Source organism: Prenolepis imparis, unplaced genomic scaffold (genome assembly GCF_030444845.1).
Source record: "Prenolepis imparis isolate NDT839.2.m4 unplaced genomic scaffold, iyPreImpa1.0 SCAF_2, whole genome shotgun sequence".
NCBI lineage: Eukaryota > Metazoa > Arthropoda > Insecta > Hymenoptera > Formicidae > Prenolepis > Prenolepis imparis.
In genome coordinates this window covers 13,499,625-13,527,443 of record NW_028141160.1, presented here as the reverse complement: position 1 = coordinate 13,527,443, position 27,819 = coordinate 13,499,625, and the positions used below count along the sequence as shown (strand labels likewise).

The 27,819-nt window shown below is 32.5% G+C and overlaps 1 protein-coding gene across 2 annotated transcripts; it reads right to left on the bottom strand.

Annotated features, from left to right (window-relative positions):
* Positions 1 to 1,971: 1,971 nt before the first annotated feature.
* LOC145947099 (uncharacterized) lies at positions 1,972 to 27,523 on the bottom strand. Of its 2 annotated transcripts, none has more exons than XM_083056882.1 (7): positions 27,389 to 27,523; positions 16,147 to 16,273; positions 8,930 to 9,040; positions 8,161 to 8,298; positions 7,973 to 8,070; positions 7,187 to 7,352; positions 1,972 to 4,090 (listed from the first exon to the last, which is right to left on the bottom strand). In XM_083056882.1, the coding sequence occupies exons 1-7, from the start codon at positions 27,512 to 27,514 to the stop codon at positions 3,987 to 3,989; spliced, it is 870 nt and encodes a 289-aa protein (XP_082913008.1). In that variant the 5' UTR covers positions 27,515 to 27,523; the 3' UTR covers positions 1,972 to 3,986. The 2 variants fall into 2 exon arrangements, with proteins under 2 accessions (XP_082913008.1, XP_082913002.1); XM_083056876.1 differs by lacking the exon at positions 7,187 to 7,352 and adding an exon at positions 6,892 to 7,057 and having other exon boundaries at positions 1,973 to 4,090.
* Between the last annotated feature and the right edge of the window lie 296 nt (positions 27,524 to 27,819).

Here is a 27,819-nt window from a genome sequence, read left to right as displayed (position 1 = left end):
TTTTCAGCCTTCTTCTCTTTCTCTCGGAAGCTTTGTTATATATCTCTTTCATTTCTGAGTGCAGAAAGTGTAGTATGTGCTTCGCGGATGCGCAGTGGATAGTAAATCAAGGATTGGTCTCAAATGCTGGAAAGCAACATATGCTTGCTAACACATTGCATTGCACTCAAAGTACGAAAATTTTGCTGAACGATCTCTTTTTTAATATTGAAACGTTAAATATAAAAAGAAATATCCGTTCACATGCTACCAAGATGTAAAGATTATCTCACGAATGAAAGAAATACAAGAAAGAAAAAGAAATACAATAATATGCTAATTGCTGAAATTTACAAAATTTTTCTATTGCTTTCTATACTAAATTACTTTAAACATTAATTTAAACCATATATTCAAAAAACAATTTCTAAATTTTATATACACACATATATATACGTATAATTCGTTTTTTACTGATAGTAAATGATTATAAATATTTGCTAATTAACTTTCATATTTTTCTTCATATACTTCCATTTTTTTATTTTAATTACTTTTAACATGTTAGAACTTAATTTTATTTTAATTTTATACCAGCATTTGAAATCAATTTTTAATTAAATTACTGCTATTACATGTGCAAATCGATAATTTGTCTTTCCCTTTTTTCTAAATAATAATATATATGAAAGAGAGAAAATAATATATTTTTTATATAACATTAGAACAACACAAGCGCGCGCCATTCCTCAATTTTATATAAAAAAGAATGATATTTTTATATAAAGTTTGTTTAAACCTGATTAATATTTTTGACAGAAATCAGCTGATTTAAAATAAAAATAAAAATATGTTATAAAAATTAAAATAATAATGTTATAAATAATATGTTACAATACTTTAAATTCGAATATTTTTTGACAGAAATCAGCTGATAACTGTCAAAAAATATTAATCGAGTTTAAAGTAATAATTTTTATTAAATACTATTATTTAAAAAATTTATTAGTAAATTAACGCTTTAATCAACTGATTTCTATCAAAAAATATTAATCAGGTTTAAACAAACTTTATATAAAAATATCATTCTTATTCTAGTTTCCTTTTTAAAAAACGCATGTTAAGCTGATTCTCGCAAGTATTGTTGTCTCTTTTTCGCAATGTTGATTAGCTGCTTCGATTCGCGTTTTGCATTATATTCATAGCATCGAGAGACTCGCAAGGATTAGCAGTTTGACAGTTTGCCCAAAATAAAATAAAATAAAATAAAATAGTAATATGTTTTAAATAATGTTTTAATACACTTTAAATTTGATTAATATTTTTGACAGTTATCAGCTGATTTCTGTTGAAAAATATTAATCGCGGACAAAGTAGATATTATAAGTATATATTATAACATATTATATTATAATTAAAATAATAATATTTTATAAGTAATATAATATGTTATAATACTTTATCCGCGATTAATATTTTTTGACAGTAATCAGCTGATAACTGTCAAAAATATTAATCGAGCATACAGTATTATACACATAACATATTATTTAAAACATAATATTTTATTTAATTTTATTTTGGACAAACTGTCAAACTGTTAATTCTTGCGATGACAGCTCGATACTACAAATATAATACACATCGACTTTACATATCTTTTTTAAAAAAGGATAAGAATAATATTTTTTGTAACATAAGAATGCTTGAATATAATAAAAAAATTAAAACATAATATTTTAATACTTAAAACATAATATTTTATTTAATTTTATTTTGGACAAACTGTCAAACTGTTAATTCTTGCGATGACAGCTCGATACTACAAATATAATACACATCGACTTTACATATCTTTTTTAAAAAAGGATAAGAATAATATTTTTTGTAACATAAGAATGCTTGAATATAATAAAAAAATTAAAAGCTTGTTGGAGATTGGAAATAACAGGATTTAATATTAATTATATATTTTAATATACTTTCTTCTTTATTCTATTATATATATTTAATATCTAAGATTTTATAAATTTTCGTTGTTTTTATTCTACGTACAACTTTTTGCTCCCTTAATATCTTTTTATACTTACACTCATTCTTAAATCTTATTTAACTTCAGCGCGCGATTATGATATAATTAACAGTGCATTTTTAATTTTAATACATTCTTAATAGTTTCGCAATAATCTGCGATATACATAATTTATTTTTTTATGAAATATTGCTTTGTTCTCGCTCATAAAAAAAGCTGACAAAAGAAATTACGATGAAAGAGAAATTAGATAATTAGAAGAAAAAATTTAAGTCGAGATAAAGTGACCTATTTATATGTATGATATTTGTGTATGGAAGACGCAAGATAGAGAGAGAAAATGATTTCGATATAGTTTATTTACTGAAAAATATTATAGATATATAAAATAATTGAAAAAAGAGAGAGAAAAGAGAGAGAGAGAGAGAGAATATATTTTTTCTTACTTCTTAAACATCTTACATAGTGATATCAATGTAATGAATCTTATAAATCGACATTATCAAAAGAGCTACATACTAAATATAAATTTCGAATTCGTTAACAAATTGTCAACGATCCTAGTAGCACCATATATTATATAAATGTTTACATTATGTTACGATGTGTTACAAGAAAGTGACTTTAATCTTTTCGAATCGAATTTCTAATTAAGTATGCTTCAACAACACTCTGGGGAACGATAGATTCTCATTGAAATACATTTAATATAAGATGTGGTTTAGGGAAAACTGTAAATATTACGGTTTTCTTCCAAATCATATCTTTTATATTCTAACTGTTGTGTGTTTTAATATCTTCAATCAAGATCTAGCGTTCCGTTAGACTCGAAAGAGTTAAATTAAATTCGCGACGCGAACGAATATTTTCGCGAAATCGCAATTCAATCTCTTTCTTCTTGCGTGCGTTGAGTCGACATATTTATTTAATATTTGGTACTACCAAGAAGTGAGCGTTCATATACAAACGTTTCCACTTTGCCATGCAATTAGACGACGGCCGTCTTCTCTTCGAGAGAGATTTGAGCTTCGCGATCGCGTTAAATAAATAAAGATAAACGCGGCGTCACAAGCTGCGAGAACCAAACTTCGCAGATCTGAATTCGATCGACGTGGTCGATCGATTCAATTACAAGACTCGCGACTGTTTTTATCAAGTTTCCTCGAGGCGATTAACGTCCATTAAATCTATGACGATCGCTCTAATGAATTTTCTGTTGGATCTTCTTTTCTTGTGGAACCGTTACCACAAGACTGAATGAATCATCGATCTAACGTTCGTTAATGAGAATTCGAGAAAGCTCGGTGAAATCAATCATCGGAGTCCGATGGAAACGACGAACGCATATCTCTCGCGAGCGCGAATTTACACGTTTTTGCACACGCGAAAAAGATGCGTGAAGGATGATCGGTGTGCTTACTTATTGAACTGGAAAAAAAAAGTACAAAATAATCTCTCACTCCTAAATATTAAGTACGCGGATTTTGAGCAACCGTTTCGCGCAAGTCTTGCTTTCCAGACAACGCGAACGTCTGAAAGACGCGAGTAAGAAGGTCCAAAGAACGCGTTCCCGAATTTTTCGGGCTTTCTTTAGAAACTTTCTCTCAAACGTCTTTCGGCCTTTCGTCTTGTTTGGGTTCTTGCTTCCGGTTAGATGGAACCAAGCGATCGGACTATCGCGGGAAGAAAAGAGCTTGCTTTTATGGAAATATCGTGGCGTTATTCACATTTCGGAGTAGCCACGAATTTTTAATTAGGGACAAATTGCGCCTGAGATCGGAGATCCTTCGAATCTATATATCCTTTCCACCCTACGGCGATCATGGATCGATCTCTCAGCGAGTCTCTCAGATTTCATATTGAATATTTTTCATCCTCATCCTGCTAAATGACACGATAGTGAATTTTTTTCGATACTGGCGACGAACGCGCCCGGATTACTTTCTTTCCTTCGATGCCGACCGGCCGAGTTCCTTCAATAGTTGTAGGGCCCATATTGAGAACCGTGATAATACGGCCCCGGATACGCCGCCGGTGCCGGATATCCGGCGTACGCGTATTGCTGCTTCTGCGGATACACTGGAAAAACGAAAAAAGAAATTAGATTTGATCTGACACTTTTCGATAAACGAAGAATGTTAGAGTTTAATTAGATCATCAAATAAACGAGGCAAAATAATTTGACAAAGCTATTTTAACTTTGATATATAATTCTTAAACGATGGGCATATTTTAATTATTTTAAATATATTTTTTAAAATTTATTTAAATTTTTATTTTTAATATACTTTCGAAAAATTAGTTCAAATTTAATTCACCGAAGAACACGTTTTTATCGTTCAGATAAATTTAAATATTTACTGATTTTTTGAGAAATATGTTATACATTTGGTGTTGCGATAATAAGACACGTTCGTCCTGCGTAAATCGAATTCCGACATCGATCGGTCGGCATACAGGATTGAATGCGTAAATACGGAAATTCTTTTGTAGCAAGAAGTCGATGGATGTACGGAAAATTAGGCAAGTGTGTCGCTTTCGAGCGATTACTTCGATTTTACATAATATAGTATTACCGGTTTTCCATTTTCTTTTTCTTGAAAAAGAGAACAATTATCGTGCATAAGTCTTTATAATTGTGGATCCAACTTCTCAAAAGATTCACATATCAAAAACGATGAAAGTTAAAAAAAAGGAAAGTTATATTCACAATTGAGCGTATTTCTTTGTGCGTATTTGTTTAAAATAAAATATGGAATCTTGAGATGATTAGATAGTATAAGTAATATACAATTAATATACAATTAATCTACAATTAATATATTCTACAATTATGGTGTCGTATTTTGTATATAATAATTTTATGAAACAAAATTGTAACTTTTTGCAATCGATAAGAATAGAACAATTTTTTTCGCTTGTAGATAATAAAAAGTAAAGAGAGAAAGAAATATCTAATATTTTAAAGATTTTTTTACAACATGTAATTCAATGGGAGAAAAATATAACGAGATGAAAATACAAGTCATTCAGTATAGTGAAAGTATAGTTAAAGTTTAAAGTTTCAAAATAGATTCGAAAAACAGTACTGGATGCATCTCGATCGATCATCCGAAGGAGAATTAGAAAGTTTCCTCCAGGATTAGAGCGTGACAAAAATACTTTAATCCGTAGCAGAAACAGAGCGTGAGGTGGACAAGTAAAAGTTTCGCGAAAATAAATATTGGCCGCTGCCATACATCATTATCAGTGCGCTCGATAATTTGCCTAATCCGTTGATTAAAATTTTAATTGCATTATTGTCATATTATATTATTATCGATAATTATTCATGGTAGTCGACTGACACTATTTATGAAAAAGATTTATCTTTTGATCTCTAACAAAAATATGGAAAATATTAAATTAAATAAGTTAATAATTAAATAAAGTTTAACTGTGTTTTTTTACATTATACTTTTTACATTGTACTTTTGTCACTTGATCCTAGTCGATGTTGTCAGTTATATATGTATTTATCGCTCTTTGTAAATATAAATTTCCTTTTAATTAAAGCGCTGGGTCTTTAATCTCGACTAAAATATGAGACTGGTAATATTGAGATACCTACATGTATCGAAAAAATTTAATTAATTTAAAAAAAATTTATTTAAATACTCGACTAGCTAGTAATTTTCCGCGTGGCTTCACTCTTTGATTTATTTTAGAAAATTGCGCAAAGATTGACTCAAAAACCTCGGCATGCAATTTCGAGTTAATATTCATCGAACTAGTTTCACGTGGCCTCGTTTTTCATATTTACAAGAGAGTTCGCAACTAATATTTTCAAAACATTACCGAACAAGGTTATACGTTATTCGAATAGTAGGGACCAATCTTCTTATATACAAGGCGTTATTGGGACTGACAAAATCTTCGGTTTGTTACAGTTAAATAAGCGATCAGATTGTTTTTTTGTCTTGCACTATGTGTTGTCATTCAATTAGTTCACGATTGTGATTTATGTATGTTTTCGGACCTTGGATATATGTTAACAAAATTATTTATTTGCAATTGGAATAAATTAAAATTCTTATAATTAATAGTTCTTACGGATATATCGTTTCTATAAATAAAAATGTATATAAATTAAATATAAATAATTGATTTAATGCATAAATTGTGCATAATAATTATTATTATGTCTTAATACGGAAACGTTTGAAGTAAATTATATATATATATATATATATATGTAATTATATATGTATATATATATATATATATAATGTTATTAAATATTTATAAAAATAGCTGAATTTAAAAACCAGTTTAATAATATCATCGTTTCCGCATTGATGGTCTTCTTTCGAGTCCAGTTAGTATGATGACGAGATGATCGTTATTCTCGTATCAAGGAACGTGTTCCTTGTGATCACAAGTTTGATGATTATAAATTAAAGTTAGTAGAACATTCAACGCACGTGGAATCCGACGTACTTCTTAGGATTTTATTCGAAGAGAAATGATTAATCATTGCAATTTTAAATAACGACCACAAAAATCTGACAAACGGTTTCGATGTTTCACTGATCATTTATAATGGTATTAATCTTTACAGATATATAATAGATTATAATTTATTCATAATATATATCATATAAATCTAAGTAACCAATAATATAATATCGATAAAAAACACACATATTTAACAAAAATGTGCATAGATCATTTGGAAGAAATATTGGAATATCGATGTTTATTGATATTTTGGACTTGAAAAAAAAATGAAAGAAAAATAGCGCGCAGAAATCAGAATTTTGAAGTAATCGCTGAATGATTAGGATAGTCGGATGCCGCGTGCACATAATGGGCGAAAGCAATAGGTGTTAAATATGTACCAGGCATGAGGTACTGCATGTTCATCGCCTCCTCGCGCATTCTCTCGCCCCTCAAGCAAATCGCCGCGGCGCTAAACAAGATCGCGCTGACCAACGACCAACCGACGCCGACCCAAGCGACCACGTACGACCAGTCGTACGAGATTAGCGAGTTGTCTTTCAGGACCTAGGGACAGTTTTTCCCCCGTGTGCCATGTCGTGCCGTGTCGTGCCATGTCGCGCCGGGCGTATATAACAAAGAAAAAAAAGAGATACGGGACGAGTTAGTTCGACCGTTTCATGGTTATCGTGTCACCTGGCATAATGTACTGAACGTTCTGGGTCTGTTCGCGGGCACGCTCCCTTCTCAGGCAGGATGCCGCGATCAGGAATAGCGTCATCGTACCCAGACACGTAGCCACCCCCAGCCAGGCAAGATAAAATGACCAGTCGTACCATTGCGCCGTGTTGTCTTTTAAAGCCTGCGGGTAAAATTCTCTCTAAACACTATATAATTGTCTCTGCCGCCGGCAGAATACGGTTCCTCGGATTCGATGGAAATATTTGATGCGACAGATCGATCCAATGTGCCTAGAAAGAATCTTTTCGTGGTGCGAGACAAGCGAAACGTTTCTCTATACAGTTTTATTCGAGTCGAAAGGACCACAATTATCTATATAATGCATCATTTAGTTCTGCATAAGAAAGTGTGATTTTATATAGAAAATCAAGTATTTTATTCTAAAAATTATTTAAGCATTTAAATTTTAATTTGCAATAAAATCTTTTTAATGCGTCTTTTTCGCTTATCTTGCTCACTAATAACATATATGTCTTAATGTTAATCTGCAGTTGACTTTTAAGCGATCATGTAAATAATTTAGGAAGACTAAAAGTGTAGAACTCTAACCGGGGGCGATCTAAATAATCTAAACTGATCGATATATTAGCATACCATATCATTTTAATCTTCTGTTTGCGATTGACATAAACAGTCAACGACAAATCTTAACATTTTGACGAATTGTTGAACATTTTACATAGATAATTTCATATTGAGAAAAAAATTACTGTCTAAAGAAAAATTTAGGACACCACTTACGTTGGTCCATTGCTGATAATATTCTTCCCCGACGAGTTTCTCTTTTTCATAATACTCAACGCCATGCCATAAGCCCATACCACCAGCACTCAGTAGACCTACATCATTTAAAAAAAGTCCGATTATATTCCGACTATATCTTTATCCAGTAAATATTTCCAAAAATTTATATTGGAAAATATACTGACAGGCAAATAACATTAGAATCGCCGTGGCCGTAATGTTCCCTGGTGATCTTCTCCAACATCCGACTACTCCCGTCCAAAATGCCGAAAATATCGCGAGAAAGCCGACCATAAAGAGAGCTATCACAGATCTTCCCATATCTATGACAATAATAAAATATTTAAATGCATTATGTATTTTTTGCACATGCATTTATAAAGGATATTTTTATAACAATTTATGACAATCAAATTATTTTTATAACAATCTGGAAATTATACTTTGTGTCTTTTACTATTATTCGTGCATTCACTGCCACGTGGCTATCAGCGATCGAACTTTCCATTCGCGCTACATCGGGTAGCAACGTGACCGAATTCTAAAATATCTATAATGTCATTTATACTTGCAGACATATTGTAAGTAAGACTTAACTTTTTTGATATTACGTGTTTGGCATGATAAAAATATGATATTTATATGAGTATTCCATTGTATATTATATAAGAGAAAGTTTGACACACGTATTTATTTTACATATTAAAATAAGTCGAGCAAACCTTTTAAAACTGATATATATTTGAAAACAATTTACATATCTTTATTTCTTATTCTAAAGAGTTTATAAATTAAGAGAATTATTTAATCACTTTTTAAGATACATATTAAAATATATTATAGAAGAAAAAAAATTAATAATTGATTAAATTTTTCCAAAAACTGGGCTGATTTTTTATTGATAAGAGAGAGAGAGAAAGAAAAATGAAATTTGTTTAATTTTGCTATACTTACGCAGTCGTGCCATTGCGTCGTCAGTGAAACCTCTCGTTTGATTTTCTTCATCGGGAATAAAATAGTCGATATTCATGCAGTGCGTCTCCACAGGGCTCAAATAAGTCTCGACTGCAAAAGAATTACGATATAAATAAGAGCATAACTTCGCGTTTTAAACAAATGAGGTGGTTAAAGAAGAAAAGCATACCGCATATCTATAAATAAATAATAAAATCTATAAATTAATTTTTAACTTCTTTTATTCTTCTTATAATGACAAGAAAATTATTACTGTGCAGTTCGTTTAAGAGATTTATTTTTTAATATCTTTATAACCTTGATAATATTGTCTCTTTTTTAAAATGAAAAATTATTAATATTTAAAACTCTATTTCAAAATAGTATTTTTTCTTTCTAAAATTATTATCGTGAGTTTGCAAATTGCTTCATTTATAATTATGAAAAATAAGAAACATTTTACACGAAAAGCCACATATACGACATCTAATTGGTTAATTATAACAATCGAAATTCTCATTCTACCGACCGCGAAGTATGCGAGTTAATGTTCATCCAACGTCTGATTACAACATCCAGAATTGAAGCGCACTACATTCTAAGCTAAGCGAAATAAATGTGGAATCTCTGTGAAATACGAAATAACATATCACACACCTACAGATGGTGTCATTTATATCACTGTCAAGAAAATTCATGTCACTTTAAAGAAATTTAGTTGAAAGCAGAATGTTTGCCACTACACAAGAAGCAATAAGGAAATGGATTAAATTCAATTTCGTGTTATATTTTTATATAAAAAGCTTTTAAAGAAAATCAAAACTAAAAGATATAAGAAGAATAGAAGAATTAAAGAAATATTTGAAAGAAATTGTAAATAAATTCTTTGGATAAAATAAAAAAAATTGCAAATAGAATTTTTATATCGAGTATATTCTATGAATAAGAAGAATTTATTTTCTATCGAGTATTTTAAATTAATTTTTTAGAAAAAATAAAAGATTTTGTTATTATTCTTATTATTCTATAACTTGAGTCCTAAAATTTTCTATCATGTAAAATAATAGAAAGCAGTGAAATTTCTGATAAAATAATATCAGATTGATATTATTGAAAAATTAAACATTTATTATCTCTCTTAATTTTAATTTTTTGAAACATAAATTTAATATGAGATAGCTTGTAATTATGTGCTGCTTTGAAAATTTACAGCATCTCTTTGCTGCAACAATTTCTTTCACATCACTAAATGCACATTTCGGAGATATATTCGAAAGACATTTGCTTATATTTTAATGATACCCTAAAGATATCCTGCAGTCTTCGACAGATAAATAATAAGTTGATCATTACAAAAATATATCCTTTGTTTAACCCCCAATTATATACAGAATATGAGAGATTTTTTTGAAAATATGCATTCATAAGATATTTTCAGGATTGTATATATTTCTGTGTGCAATGGGAAATTATTGCTGAGATTTATCTCAGTACTTCAAGATCCCACAGCCCCGTCGTGTCTCGAAAAGCATGCGACCCAGAATGCAGCTGGCTCAGTGTGCGGTATGCTTTTACCTGGTACCCCTTACGTAGGCTTGCATGCGCGAGCGCGTACTCGGTCTTTCGTCGGTCTTGCAACGGTACTCTTTTAGCGAATCCTAATCCGCGAAATGCCACTTTCGAAAGACGTATCGCGCGGAGGGAAGAGTTGTCGTAAAGTAGCCGTGCTTTCACGGTCTCCTCTTGGTGAATGGATATTATCTGATTGGCGAGCCAGGACAAGCAATATCTGCCATCTCGAGAAGTTTTTGCGACATTTAATTTCTCGTAGAGGATCGTTACAGCTAATGACGTTCAGACATAATGCGATCTCTTCAAGTGAAATCAAATTTTCGAAATTTAACGTGAAGACTCGAAATAAAAGCAGGATAAAAAGTTTCAAATAATTTTCGATTAAATGTTTCTTTTCTTTTTAACAATCTGTATTTTTCAGCTGTAAGTTCATTTATTTCATCTTTTTTTAGCAACTAGATCTAGTTATCATTTCACCCCTCGGTTGTAATTGAATGAAAATTGTTCGCTGAAAAAATCCGTCGAAATTAATAAACGGACAGAAAGACAGTTTTCCGATTTTACACATCCGATGGAGATATTTTCGCAGCGAAACATACCGTTTGAAATATTTGCGATTCAAGTGCGGCCGTTTTCTCGACCCTCTTCGAATCTAGTTTCGCCTAAACGAGGCGTCATGCCAAGATCGTTGACTCGCGCCTAACTGTACACGCGTTATATGCTCTTCGCCATTCCGGAAGAGGGGTCTTCAGCGTCGGTGGCGATGCCGAGCAACCGCGCGATGGGCCCTCCTCGTACCTTTTTCGACGCGCGACCCGAGTGATACCAAAAGGTAGAGATAAAAGCTACCGGACCGGTCATTGACTGGTTTCTTCAAATTTTTCGCGCGTCCACTCGCGACCGTACGTCTCGTGACCTCGATTTTCGATGCTGACGCGGTGTATAAAAGTATGATAAAATTACTCGTAAAAATTCCACGTGATAAAATATCACGGATATCCGACGGATATATCTTCAAGAATTGTTAGGTTGATTTCAGAATTGGTCCCTATACAGAGTATTCCAGAATCATCGAACATCTTTTTAGTAATAGATTCTTAATCGCTTTAAAATCGACTTTTCTATGGCGAAAATGTCGCATTAATGACTTTTGTGGATTATATTATATAGGATATTATTGCGAAAGAGAGAAGAGTTTTACATACAGTTTATATCTTTAATTTGAGGCTTTTAGTTACAAAGGATAAATATACGTTGCGAAAAATAAATAAATAATAATCATCCATATTTTCACTAAGAAAACATTGATATTAATCAAAGAATTTAGGCAATTAATAATTTTGGAACGTTCTATTTAATTTGGAAATAAATATAGAATATGATTTGATATGATTTTTATTATCAATTCGTTGAATGCGCTAATAGAGAAATCAATAGAGTTAGTATTAAATAATAGAAATTAATGGATAGAAGAGAAATGGAAAATTTTCTTAAAATATATTATTAGATTTTGTTTTAAATGCTTTCACAGTATTTCATTAGGATAGCATTCTTCGCGTCATTTTGCTTATTACACATATGTCATCTAACAGTTAGCTTAAATTTTTCGTCGGCGCAAAGATAAGCTTGATCACGTGCGCCTAATAAATCGAAGTCGCCGGAAGCGGGTCGCCGGAAGAAAACGGCACGCCGAAACCGATAAGGCATTGTCGGTCGGCGAACGGTATTGCGGTGATACGAGCGATGCATCGATCATTTCGATTGTTTTCCGGCCAAGCGACAAGAGAAACACAAACGTGGAAGAGAGTCTTCTCTTCGCTTCAACCGGACTATTTCTTCGCTTCGATATCGCGCGCGGATCGACCGACCGATAGAATCGATTCTCACCGATCCGGCCTCGATACGCCTCGCCTTTCCTCGCCGTCTCTTCTGGTCCCACGATCTTACCGAACAAGTATACGTACCGGCACGAGTGTTTTTCGTTTACGCGATCCCGGTGAGAAAGCATTGTCTCCATACTTTCAGCATCCGCTATCCGATCGTTTATGTTACCTAAATTAGATCGTCTATTGCGATTAATTAATCTAGGATCTACTAGTTTAGCTCTTTCACGAAAATAAATATCGATATGTGGGGTAATGAGAACGATTCTTCCAATTTGTCAAACTAATGAGATCGAAATGATTTATTACTCCATCGGGATGCTGCTGCTAGCGTGTCGTGTAAGAAAGCAACCGATGCTGCGATCTTGACATCTTCTCGCATCAGGTGTTTTTGGGACAGCAATTTCACCCGTCGTCCGCAATTTTTGGCGGATAGGTTTCAAGTACATATTTTTGTATAGATCGAATATTTATCTCTCTCTCGCTTTCTCTAGCTACATTCCTATCTATGCTATAAACTATAAAACATTAATGCGCGTTTTTCCGTTTTGTTTCTCAGTAACGTATTATTTGCTCAATAAAGCAATTTGCTCAATAGAGTCATCAATTTTAATCGATTCTATCTCGTGAAACGAATCTGCTTTGTAACACGCGACATCGACACACTTTCCTCGCATTTATCTCGGAATTTTACGAACGCTATCCGCTTGATTCGCCGCTTCCTCTTTACGACTGGTTCACTATTGTGCGAATAACAATGGATTTTATATGAGCCCTCTAATGTATGTACGACCCGCATCTACTACAGTCGGTGCTTCGTCATGGGCAAGCGTTTTCACTTCCCGCTCGAAGAATGCGCAATCTGAAACTTCCGGGAGAACTAGAATCACCTGTACCCGATTTACCCGAAAAGAATTTATACATACACACATATATATATATTTTTAATCTTCAATTACTGTCACAAATAAAATTCTGAATCCCCGTTTTAGAAAGTTTTAAGAAGTCTTAATTTCGCGACTAGTAGAGAGCTGCGCGTATAATATATTTGAGAAAAAAATTAATTATGGAATGCATGAGTCAAAAAATTGTTTTACATATCTCAAATTATTTATAAAATCAAAAAATGAATTTATGTTGCTTTGTATTCTATAAATTTCTTAAAGCGTGATTTAAAATTAGCTCTTATGTTACATCACTCCAGATTTCCTACCTGCCGTTCTTCGCGTAATATCCCGCATACATAACGCACACACACACACAGAGTTATTAGACTGTATTTATGATATTTTTGCTTACCCAGATCGATTGTACAATTCGATCGTACGCAACGCACATCTCCGCAACGCTGACGCTCGCATAATAATTTCTAATTATTATGTCGCTGTATGAGCATTGCGTAATCATCGAGGTATGCAAAAGTCGATTTCGCGATCTACGTGATGTAAAAAATGACATCACATCGCGCGTGTCGACATTGTTTTGAATTATAGGGTTCTCACATACATGCCTTTGAGAAAACAATAGAATCTATATGAAATGTTATTTATATTATAATCATGTGAATTTTAAGATTTTAAAGACTTAATCACAGCTCAATTATCTCTCTTTCTTTATTTAAAAAGATAGAATTTAGGGGAAAAACAAAGGAGCATAACATATAAACTGTAATTAAAAACGGATATCGGAAGAATTGACTCTTAGAGACTTAATTTAGACCCGGCAATTTTAATATCTTAATTGGCTTTGACCTAGATTCCTATCGGAATCCACTTAATCGGCACATGCTTCCTGACGAAGATCAGAGCTATTATATGAAATTAAGTTTGTAATCGCGGATTAATTGCACTGATTATGGATTTAATTACATTTATTCCCTAATCATGTATCATCGCATTGTATTACATGTGATAGCATTCGATTATGTATCATTGTAGTTGCATGTTATTTTTAACTAGATTTATTGCACATAAAGATACAAACATCGCCCATTTTTTCTGTAAATTATTGCTCCAAAACTCCTCGATACGTTACTGATCATTAATAGAGGACATGCGTCATTATCTTAGAAAGTCTCTAGTAGGAAAGGCGTTCCAAGCCATAAACCGTTAAAATACGAAGTAACGCATGATGCGAAGTAGGATCTTATCACATCCTTGTACGCAACTAAATAAGCATACGCACTGCCTTTCAGTCAATCTAAATGCTAGATTTAATTATACCTTTAATTAATATATATCGCACTTTTTTTTAATGACACTACTTGAAAAGAAATATTTTTCTGATTAATATTTTGTAGTTTCAGAGAGTATGTTTAAAATTTTTATCTTTCTATAAAGAATCTTTACGTTTTAAAGAACATATCTTTTTGAAACTATTATCATAAAAATGTGTTATGAATTTATATTCATATTTGACTAACTTCTGAGAAAAAAATATCATTCTCTTTCCTCGCAATCAACTGAGATATGGCTTGTATTTGTAAGGCATTAACACGCAGGTGATCGGCCAATCGATCGGCACGTCAACTATTTCGCAACGACCGCGATCGCAACTCGGTCCACTTACAAGGTGCGTTCTGTAAAAAAAAATTACCCAGCAATCCTCGAACCAGGAAAGTCTTGTCGTCTATTAAGTAATTTAAAACGAGGATTCTCGCGGTTGAAATCGATAGAAAAACTTCGCATAAATCGGTTTTTGCTCGAAGATAGAATTTCATATTCATTATTTTTTTTCATATTGTTATTTAAGTATTTCGTTCGAAATGGTGTCTGGAAAATAGCGCGGTTCATCGTACATGTTTTTTTTGGTGTTATAACCAACTAACGGATGTATCCGATACTCGGAAATGATATCGATTAATTTTTTTCGATGACTTTCTACTCGACAAATTCGCCACTCTGAAATAATAGTACATTTTACTTTTCAATTTTTTGGGCTACAAAACAAATTTTATAAATATCTCTTTTATATTTTTTTGCTCAAATTTTGGAAATATTTGTTTCGACGGATAAAAAAGAAAGTATTCGCTATATTTTATTCATACAACGCCTAGTAGTATTAACATTGTTCGCACAAACGCATAATGCTGAATTATGCATGGCAACGAATCCTAGGATGAGAAAGCGCCGCGATGCACTGCACCGGAGCTATCGAGAGAAAATGCACCTTTCTCCAAAGATTGTGCGCGTTTGTGCGGCCGATTATAAACTGTTAACCTATTACGTGGGATCGGATAACCTACGACATTACGAGATCGTAATATAGAAAGTTTTCTAAAGGCCGCGTAAGAGATGTCACTGAACGGCAAACCCGAGAGAATTTGTCGATCTTGAAATGCAAACGTTATCGCGAATGTTTTGTCCAAGACCGAAAATTGGCCCTCAACAATTTTTTACAATGTTCATTATTGAACACTTTATTTATGTATATATTTATTCTATCATATATTATAAAAATAATAATGCAGATAATTAAATATAATAAGTAGAAAGACCTAGAACCATCTTGTTTTCAATTATTCTATAAATATTAGATAGCAGAAAAATAAGTGTTAGTTTTAATAGAAAAGAATTAAAACACATTTGATAAGGCTAAATAGCTGCAAAATTAAATAACATGGGAAGTATTTAGCACGCGGACTACGGATTTCATCTTGAAACTTGAAATCTTGTCAACATAAAAAAATTAATCGCATAATTTTTATTAAACTTATACGAATAGTTAATTATTAAATGATCTATTTTGGAATGTTTATCTTACCTGTCGGTGGTCTCTCTTTGGGATAACATATCCTGAATAGACCCTGAGTCCTCGTGTAATAATAATATTTCGTGTTCATTTGCTCTCTATCTACGTGGCTCTGCTCGATATGCTTGCTCACATATTGCTGTAACAGAAAGAACATTCATTGAATAGGCAGATACCGACGATCGCAAAAAAGACATTAATTTAAAGTTGCAAAACGTCGCGTAATTAGCGATAATAAAGTGAAAGGGCAAGAACAAAATCGTAGCAAATAATTCGCCTTGATGGAGAGAGCGCTACTACTGTACATTTTCGAATGCAGATGAAGTACGCGCTCTTCCTTTCGCGAAAATGTTATTATCGTTAGAAAGTAAGAATATCGTGTTCTCCTGCGATAGAACATCTGTCTGAATCTCTCTCATATTTTTAGTGAAAGGGACAGCCATGCTCATTTAACTACATTTTACTACGTTCAATTCAGAGACGGCTAAAAACCGATTACAAGCAATTCTGCTTTCTTGTGTGTGCGTATCGAATTCAACTTTGCCAATTTACTGACTCAAAACTTTATTTTAAACTTTATTTTATGATAAAAATAAAGCCCTTGATATTTCCTTCATGTTTTTCCTGTCAATTCAAGAGAATCGATTGTGTCAATTATTTAAAAAATCTATATAATTATTGTATACAGCGTGACACTCGTATAAATTTACAGTCGTGGTAAAGAATATCGGCTCGTGTGTGCGATGGATGAAATTACGAGAGAAAACAATTCCGTCGTCGCTTTACTTGACGTTGCGAAGTATCGGTATTTCGCGATGAGCTCGCCCATGAAGCCTATATAAGAACCATAGAGAGCGTTTATTCATGCGTGTCGATACAAGTTCCGTGTACACTTTCTTATGTTCGAGGATGTATTTCGCATACCGCCCTCGAAATTCGATGCAATTTCAATAGCGGGCATGTATCGATCACCTCCTCCAGGCAGTGGTCGCTCAACGATATATAATCTCGCCAATCTCGAATTGTCCTCGGCGCGGACAGGAATCAACGTCAGCGAATTGTTGCGATCTATTTTCTAGAAAGTCCCTCTTCGATTTCCCGATTCAACGTCTGGTAGAAAGTATAATAATACACCGCGCTACGCGGGAAATCTTAACGCATGAATCGCGACCGTCGACGACGGAAAGGAACGTTTTCCGCGCGGCGAAAACACGCGTGCTCGTTCTTTTTGCATACACATACATCGCTTCCCACGAAACATTTTGCTCGATCCACTGTTCTCCGATCGCTGATAAAGCGTACAATGCGAAAGAAAGCGTTTCTTTCAAAACTCGATTCGTTTTCGCAGACGATATTAATATCTCCGCGCAATTTCTCCATTCATTTATGTCTTTTATCAAGCTTTTAATTTACGACCAGACTCTTACTTTCTCACTTTTTTTCAATGACTTAAAAATAATTGAAACTTGAAGAAACATCGTACAAAGTATAAATCGTCACGTAATTAAATTTTTATTATTTTCCAAATTTGAATGATAAATGTAATTTCTTTGTATGAAAAATACATTCTCGTTGCGTTTGTCAATAATAACGTGGTGATTGATGGTGTTTGAAAAATTCCATCGCCTACGTTCTTCCTCGATTACCAATAATCGTATACGAGTATGACGTGCGCCGCTGATGCAAGCTCCAGCAGGTTAACCTTGGCGAACACCCATGCGTTCCGAATAGTTCTTTGAGAGAATGCGCAAGGTGAATAATGCATATTTACCAAAACGCTTTCATTTCATCGATACAGTTAAAATCGTGTTTTATGATACAATAAAACGAGTAACAAAATTCTTATCACTATTGTCGACTTAACTTGCAAAAGTTATTATACTATGAAATGCAAAATAAGAGAGAAGAAGAAAAAAACAATTTATAGTAATATATGCATTATTGTTATTTGTAAATTAATTGCACTTGTATAATCATCTAGTTGCTATAATCTAGTTGAATAAATCACTTCGTTTTACGATTATGAAGCTGTGATACAAATATACAACATTGCAAAAGATTGATGAAATCCGTCCAAAATGTGTGTGCATTTAAATTAAAAAATTCGTTGTAACAAATCTGAAAAAAATCCGAGATACAACGAGAAATTGTGCGAAATTGTTATTTTAAAGAAAACGAGAAGTATTAAATTTGAAGAAATATGCAATCTATTGTTCGAAAAGAGAGTATGTCCTTCGCGTGAAAATTTGTACGAGTAACAGTTTGTTGTTGTTTGAGGATGCAATACGCGAATCCTCTCGCGACAGTACATATCAAGAGTTACTATCATTTGTCGCTCGCGAGAAAAAGGAAAAAAGGGGGATACCGACGAATCTCCCAGTCTTGTCTAGGCCACACCATTCTGCTTTCACGTTGTTATTTCGCCATTGCTCGCCTCAAGCGCGGGAACATCGTCAAGCCCGGCTGATTTCTTTGACATAGAAAGGAAAATCCGCCGTGAAGCTCAATGAAGATAATTATACATTATCGATAACAGAATGAGAAATCGTATCTCTCTCATACCTCTTTTGGAAATTATTTTCCTAGATTAGAATTTTATTGAAAATATCGATCTCGCAAAATTTCTCGTATTTCGTATATTTTTTTACAATTTTATCATATAATTGATTACTTGATCTCAATGCGTGCATTATGGATTAATTTCTGATTCACCGCATTACGATTATGTAATGTTATATTTGTATTATAATTTTGCACTCGCAAAACAAAGTGATAATTGTAGCAGCTAGACGATTATGGAAAATATTTATGAACGCTTGCGAAATTAAATAGAGAAGGTACCTTTCATCGAACCTATATCTCGATACTGGAAGAATTATTATCGATACATATTTGAACAATATATATTATTTTATCAATCTCGGTATAATGTATCGGTGTTATCTTTTCGGTTTATTTATTTATACGAATTTATTCATATTAAAAATAACCTGAGGAGATTTTTTTATTTCGTTTGCTCGCAACAAGATTTTTAGCTAATGAACCGTCTTGTGTTACGTACAGCAACTTTCATTTAAATTTTGCATCAATCTCCTCTAGTTTGTTGGCCACTCACGAGTCGCGATCGTTTTTCCGACACTGTGTGCGATTTACGATTGCATCATTTCGTCATCTGAATAATCCATCATCATGCAGTAATCATTTAAGAAGACCGATCGTGAATAATGCGGGTTTATAGGGGTACCGTTTTCATTTGAATGACAATAGACATAATTAAGCTCATTTCGAGATCTGCGTTTAAGGATTTTTCGCATTAATTTGTCACGTCGGACGGTAAAATCGTTTCGTGATGCGACTAGATTATTCAACTGGCAAATACAATTCTGCAATTTTGCATATTTGTCTACTTCCTTGCAACATTTATGTTAATGAAGTGCTTAAGTCTGCAATTTATAAATTTTATTTCTAAATGTGTAAAACACATATAAATATTTTTTTCATATTTATATCTCGTGCAGTAATGTGATGTATGTGATATCTATCTATTGATTAAAATTTAATTTAACAATTATTTTATTTAAATCATTTAATTCAATTTAGAGCTAAGAATTATAATTTAATGTTTGGGAATTTTCGAAGATAAAATTTGAGATATTTAGAAATATTAGACCTCTCTTCCTCCCTCTTTCTCTATTCTTTTCCTTTTTATTAGAGATTGCATACTAATCAATTTAGACTAGCACTTAACGGTTGAATAACTGTTGTCTCTGCTAAATACGATCAATGTGACAGCTATCATATTGAGATTGTGAGACGTTTATACTTCCTATATTTATCCTCTTATATAAATCCTTACACGCTATCTTTACATCACGATAAGTCAATGCTTTTTTTAGATATCAAAAGAGAAAATATATGTATGTATGTGAAATAATAAACTTATTATAATAAATAAATTACATCGCATATTGCAATATATTGCATTAGGATAACAAATATATATAGATATTGCACTTCCGCACGATGATAAAAGCATGATGAGATCCACCGATGATCTTTATCATTACATTGGGCAGAGAACGGGAAGAGAATATTCGTGCAATACTCGAGTTTCTCCGGAACGTGTTTCGTGTACAAAGCCGCGTTACGCCATTCAACATCTTTAAAAAGCATCGCGGATTGCTAACCGCAGCCTTGAAGTGTTTTCCGGCTCGATATACGACGATCCCTTTAATTCATACTTATTATGATTTACAGCTGCATCTCAATTTATGCAAACGATCAAGAAATAAAAAATTCGTATTTATTGAATAAATGACAACTGATATAATTTCACTTCAAAAATAAATTCACTGATATAATAATACTTCAATTTCGTGAAAGATAATTTCCAACACTTTCTAATTTAATAATGCCTGCTTTTGTGTAACTTTGTATTTAAATACTTAAATGATCAAAATATGTTTACTATTTTTTTTTTATTGAATGAGTCAAAAAATTCTATTTATAAAAGCTATTTATATTTGTTTCTGCGTCGAGAACATATATTAAAATGAATTTAACTGCATTCCTTTCTTCGCGCGTCCAACCCGCCACGTCACCGGTTCTCGAATGAAAGTACAGTTGACTATACTTGATGAATATAATACCGTCTAACGTGCTACTGTGCACACACGATAACTGCTAAACGTATGCAGGGTCCTTCATGCCAACGAATAGACAAGAATATGCGAACGGTGTAATCAACGCAATTGAACCTTCTTACCGTCAGGATTTTATATATGTATCACGAGAATTAAGCACGCGCGCTCATTATAAATAATTTATTATTAAAGCGGCGAGGCGAAAATTATTACGCGGTAATAGGTTGAATTTGTAAGACGCAAGAGAAGCTGAAAAGAACGTAATATTTTTAATATAACGTAATATTTTTCATATATACGTGAGATCAAATAAAAAATATATTTAATCTTCCAAATTTTCTTTCTTCTCAATTGGACGTGATGAATGCGCTTTGGAATCAATTCCTCTCTCTCTTTAGAACCAGTTTTAATATCTGTAACCTTTCCAAGAAAAATATTCCTATTAAAATTGCTGCATATATATCGTATTAATTAGTTATCTCCCTTTCACATGGCAACTTGTTCTTCCTCTTCCTACTTTCGAATATTAAAAAGTAATTTAGTTTCTTCTTAATATAGTTTTCTAGTACATGTCTTTGAAAAAACAATATCTGAAGTTTGTCTTTCCTTACATTTAACACAAACAGGACATCGAAACCGTTCAAACGCATTAACAAGTCCTTATCCTTTGCGTCAAGATTGTCCTTCAGAGAATTGCTGCCTTTAAATCTCCTCAACTTAAGAATTGTCGGTTGTCTTCGATCCTATCTTTATTGATGGGATTCGTTAATATCAGGAATTTACACGCAGGCTTCCCGTTAATCGGCGATGTTTGCATGTTCGTCGAGGTCGCGTCGCAACGCCTGTGCAATTATCGCCTTGCGTCCTACTCGCAATTGTTGGCACATTTCAAATACAGATTATTGAAAATAATTATTAAATTGAAAGAGCATTTATCGTTTTTCTTTTTCTTTAAAAATATTTATATTATTCGTTAAGATGGTATAAATAATACATAAGAACAAAGTATACTAACTAAAATCATTAATTAAAATGATAATTTTAGAAAAATTCTTGAAAAGCAATTCTTACTTGAGTCAATATTCGAAGTTTTTTGATTCGAATCATTTTAAATATTATGTAATGAGAAAAATGATTAGAAATGTAAATTTACACATTTATTTCGAAAGTGACTATTTATTGAATACTAATTTACTAATATATATATATATATATATATATATATATATATATATATAATTTAATTTCCTTATGATAATTTTTTTATTCGTGTAAATGTAAGGAAATATTTCAAAGAAAAATTCAATGCATATTAAATAAATTATTGTTTCACATTAATCAATTATAATTCGATAGGAGAAATTAACTTAGTTTTAAGATAATTTTCTCTTAAATATTTTTTCTCTTCTAGTTTAAACACCATGTTTATTCAAATACTATTTTTTACTCATCTCTGTTCGACATTCAAATGCATGCATTCGCTAACATTTACTCGCCGCGATGCGCGATACGACATAACTGTACGCGCGGTTCTCCCCTGGCAACTTCTCTCTATCTTAAGCGAGAAGGCAAGGTAACTGGCTGGTTGTCGAGGAATTGTGATGCGTGCGCGTCCGTCAAGGATAAAAGGCGCGAAAATAACAGAGCGTAGTACACACACGTTATGCGGCGATGCACTTCGCGTCTCTTCGCGGAATCATAGCGCGAGATCCTTTCGGATGCAGCGTGGCTGATCCGTCGAAGTGGATTAGTGGGTCTTCTCCGATTCTAAGTCTCTAAGTGAAATGGTCGAGTCACGCAAAAGTGCAAAAAAATCAATTAAATTTCGAATAAAAATTTAGCTGAAATAATTTAAGAAAGAAAGCAAAAGATTTTTAGCAGAGAAAATTGTATTGCAAGTGGCGGATTATTATTGAAAGCAACTTCGAAACTTGACTTTACATAGTCTACACAAGATTGTGATAAAATGCTAAATATAGCAATAAGTTTGCTAAAATATTGACATTTTTTAAATCCTTCAATTCTCATTGTCACTCACAGGTGACACTTTTCTCTAGATGACACTTGTACACTGAGAGAATTTTCTCTTAGAATTTACCCTGAAAATCGTGGTAATCGTGGGACAATATGGTATGGAAAGAATTTTATGAGAATTTCTCTGATTAATATATTTATCACAATAAAAATAATAATATCTATCACAATAAAATATAAAACATGTTTGATTAATTTTACTAAACTGCATAGTAAAATTAATATTTTATATTTTATATTTTATTGTAATAGATATTATTATTTTTATTGTGATAAATATTAATCGAAGAAATTCTCATAAAATTCTTTCCATGCCATATTGTCCCACGATTACCATGATTTGCAGGGTAAATTCTAAGAGAAAATTCTCTCTGTGTAGATGACATCTTTATTTTTCCTTTGTGGAGCATAAATCTTTTAAAACTCCAAAAATTATTCCTCAATTTAATATAAAAAATAAAATTTTATTAAAGTAGCTATGGGAATTGAAGTATTGTGTGGAGTTCTTGTGCTTAAAATATAATCGTTAAAAATAAAATAAAAAAATTATACTCTTTTTATAAGAATAAGGATAAATTTCTGATTAGACTGCTTTTGTCACGTGTGCTGTCTATGTGCGTAAGTTTGAATTAAAAGTGTTTAATGTAAAATGTCAGTGCATTGAACATTAAACGTAAGACTTGTTGAACCAACGTGCTGAGAATGGGCGCGGCTTGGAATGTCGATCGTTCTGAACGAGAATCGTTCGGGACGAAATGGCGAGAGATCGAGACAGAGAAGCGTGAGGAGAGGAGAGGAGAGGAGAGCTAAGAGAAAGAGAAAAGCGCAAAGAGGAACGGGATACCCGTGAAATGAGATTCCGCTAACGACGAGATAATCCGATTTAATCAGCGGCAGGTTCAGTTGCTTGATATAATGACTTCAGAGTAACGTCAAATACAGGAGATGTATAAATACGTTTCTTCGCGGTGTAAATAAAATATTGCACAGAATATTCTACTTCCATCGCAAATCGATCATTAATGGCGAAATCATTGACGTAGGTTCTGTTGTAATGATGATGTTGAGAATGACATCTATACATGCTTAGATACATGTAGAATGTCTACATGCCTATGATAATATCTATATTTTATATTGTTTATATATTGTAAATATGTTATTGCATCGTGTAGGAAAAGAGAGAAAGAGAGAAGAAGGAAGTTACATCAATGTCGGAATATTTTATATGCGGTGAGCTGCACGTGCGTTTTTCTTTAGTTGTCAAGTCGTGATGTAACTAGCGATGCTAATAGATTAATTTAAAAAACTTCCTGTTAGAAGACTGTCTATGATTTATCATAAATTCTAGATTAAAAATTATGACGTAAAAGAAAAGAATTTTAAAAAAATCTCCGAATCAGCAGTTCTGATTATCCAGAACGTATAAGCATTGAAGAATCTCAAACTCTCATTTCAAAAGAATTTACTGCGAGAAAAAAAAAACTGCTTAGCATACAAAAGAAGTGTAGTCATTCTTCAAACAAATACGAAGTTGGTTGCATACATTATTTGGTACAACAATAAACTTTGCCATTGCAATTTTTTAAATATATAGTCCCAATCACTAAAAACTGTCTATTGATGCTTATTTAATAGACGTTTCGGACCCATTTCAGGCCTTCTTCAGTACAGAAACATTAATTTGAAAAATCTTATGTCATCACAAATTCTGTAAAGTCAAGATATGAATTAAAATCATCAATATGAATCAAATTCATATCTTGACTTTACCGAATTTGTGACATAAGATTTTTCAAATTAATGTTTCTGTACTGAAGAAGGCCTGAAATGGATCCGAAACGTCTATTAAATAAGCATCACAGTATTGAATTTGTGGTCTTTAATTATTATTTTAACATCCATTAAATTTGCGGTGGCTCTCATTAGCCGTTTTATATTATTATTTTGAATTCATAGAGCCTTTCGTGTTTTTATATATCTGTCTATAATTCAATTTATCGTACTCCTTATTTAAAGTGCTCAGTCAACTTGGTATTTGTTTCAAAAAGAGGACAATTGCCTGTTTTCTTGTTTAAGTAGTTCTCTTCGTAACAACATAATCTAAACTTGCTTGCAATAATTTTAACTAATATTTTTTATTAAGAAGATTCGGACAAGAATTTGAATTGAACCTTTCTTATTGTTAGTAGTATTTGCTATTATGTCCCCCTCCAAATACCACAGACATTCTCTCAAGCAGATTCCATGAAAAGTTTGCAAGAACAACATCCGTTCGACTTTCAATGACCTTAGAGGGTAAACTTGACCTTTGACACGTACATTCACCCACGACAAAACGACGGAAGTCACAAGGAGGAATTCTACTTCCTTCCTTTCCCTTCTTAAGGAAGAATGCATTTTTTTTAAACCTAAATAGATTACGCAATCCCCTCCTCAATTAACACTATCTTTCACTAGCATTAGTAATTAATTAATAGTAAATTAATTTTTTGAATTTTTATTAATTCATTTCAGATTATATGATGGTAATATCCGGTGTATATTTTAACTAGAAAAATCCTCTGGAATAATTTTTGTTCATATCCTTTTTTATATATTATGAATTACTAGCGTCTTGGAAAAGTAATTTTTTTGTAATATATATTTAGTATAATAGCTTCCATAAAATTCTCAATTATCAGAAATGTAGTTGTAGCAAAAATAAATAAAATACGCGATTCTACACTATACAGTTCTTAAATTGCGCATTGAATTAATTTAATCTTTATAATAGATACACTTAAATAATCGCTTATTTTGACGCACGTCTTTATTTTAAATAGCTTTGCAGTTTAAATGAATTATTTGTGATTACTCAAAAGATTGATAATAGTAATAATAATAATAAGTAGTTACTATAATGAGAAGAATAACTTGTTACATAACAGTAAATATCCGTTATGTGATCAAAAAATAAAATTATAATGATTAAGGATATCACCATGCAATATAATTACATGCTATATGAGCGCAAATATACGTTATTAATAAAAATAAGAAAAACTAAATAAAAAATAAACTTTGCATATAAATTTTAAAATCTGCAGCCATATCACAATTGAGTTTCGTTATAACATTCTGTGTTCCTATCGTAAGGATCGATGTTTTGCAGAGGAAGTAGAGAAAAATTAGATTCACGAGCACGCCAGTTGATGACAGCTCTGGCCTTCGGGAATAATGAGATCCGGATGTGATCCAACTTCGGACAGGAAGGTGTCCATTTTCATAAATGATCGAAGCCTTCATCCAAGCCGCGGACTATCCGCGTACAACAGCAGTTTAATCAAAATTTGAATAAGAGCTGCGCTGAGAGTACAGAATAGGGGCACGTTCGCGATTAAATCGAATTAGCTTTAACAACAACGCTGATGACGTCCCACGATGAGACACGTGGAAAATCATGATAAAATTTCGTCATCGTTTTCGCAGATTTAGATTTTTACGATGCATCTCAAACTACGTGCATTAATGCAACATGAAACCTTGCTATACACGAGCATGTAGGAGATTACAATTTGCATTGTAATTTCTTCCCAGAAAAGATCCTGCGAGATATACACAGAACGTCCCAAAAAGTCACGCGTTCTATTTTCGAATGACGCAAGAATTTCATATTAGATGTCACGTTTTCGTAAATTTTAATTTTTATAAAATCACGAAAAAGATGTCAAAGATATTCGCACATTTCTAGCGCAGAGATCTGCTCAGACAACTGCGTTTTTTAAATAATTATCTAAAACTTGTCTCTTTGTTTCTCTGATTACATATCTGTTTCGAATCCAGATAATGGAAAGAAAAATTAATAGAACGGATTTTATTTTGAATAAAGGGTTATTTTGATAATGTTTCAAATTTAGAAATATACGCAATCATATAAATAAAAGTACTTTAGTAAAAGATAAAAACAAAATAATTTGTTTTCTAAAATAAAAATATGAAGAACAAAAAGCACACATATATTCTATATATATTCGTAATATATTTATAATTTCGTAAATACATATTATAAACTTGTGTCATATATATATTTTCTTTTGTATTTAAAGTTCAACAAAGTCACAAACTATTAAAATTATTATATTTTAGCAAAATATTTGTTATGGCAAGTAATGAATCTTTTCTATTTACATATTTTAAATATAAAGTTTTTCATCTCTTAAATATTTCTTAATATCTGTTTTCGAAATATTTATAAAATATTTCTTACAAACATTAGCTAAAATTAATTGATATTTTAATTTAATCTTATATATCTTTTCCTAATGACAATGAGAAAAGAATGTAACGAATGAGCCCTCGGGTTAACTAAAGTTTATGAGAGAACATTTCGTACATAAATAAACTCGGAGCACACATCTTTATCGTGATGTTTCTCTCGGAAATATATCTTCTTTTATAAATAAGAGAGAGCGAAGTAATTAATTCTACATCATTCATATATCGCACGGAACGATTATCCTATCTTTTGACCTTCAACTTTCGTATCGCACCCTTGACGCTCTGTACTTCTTTCAGATATAATCATCGCTACAAACCTGGATCTGGGCGCGCTTGACCTCGGTGTAGAGCCAGTTGTCCGTGGAAAAGGCGATCGCCAGAAGGGCAGTGGCGATGATACCGGTTATGGTGGCGAGGGACAGCGTCACCGCGGAGCACGGCATCTCGGTATTTTATCTCTGATGTGAGTCTTCTCCTCTTCGAAGTCTTCTTCCTCGGTCTCTTCCTCGCGTCTTCCGTTAGCTTCACCTCACATTCACCGCGCAACTTACGTGGTTACTACCGTTTACGCGGGCATCCGCGCACGGAAGAAAGAGTTGCTGCCACGCGAAGCGTTACCGCACGTCTTTATTAGATGAGGAGAGGAGAGTTGGACCGCGAGCGCGTAAAGATTTTTGGAGAACGCCGAAATTCCCGCGGGAATTCACCGCGACTCGAAGGAGGGGTTTATAAGAGGATTTATAAGGGA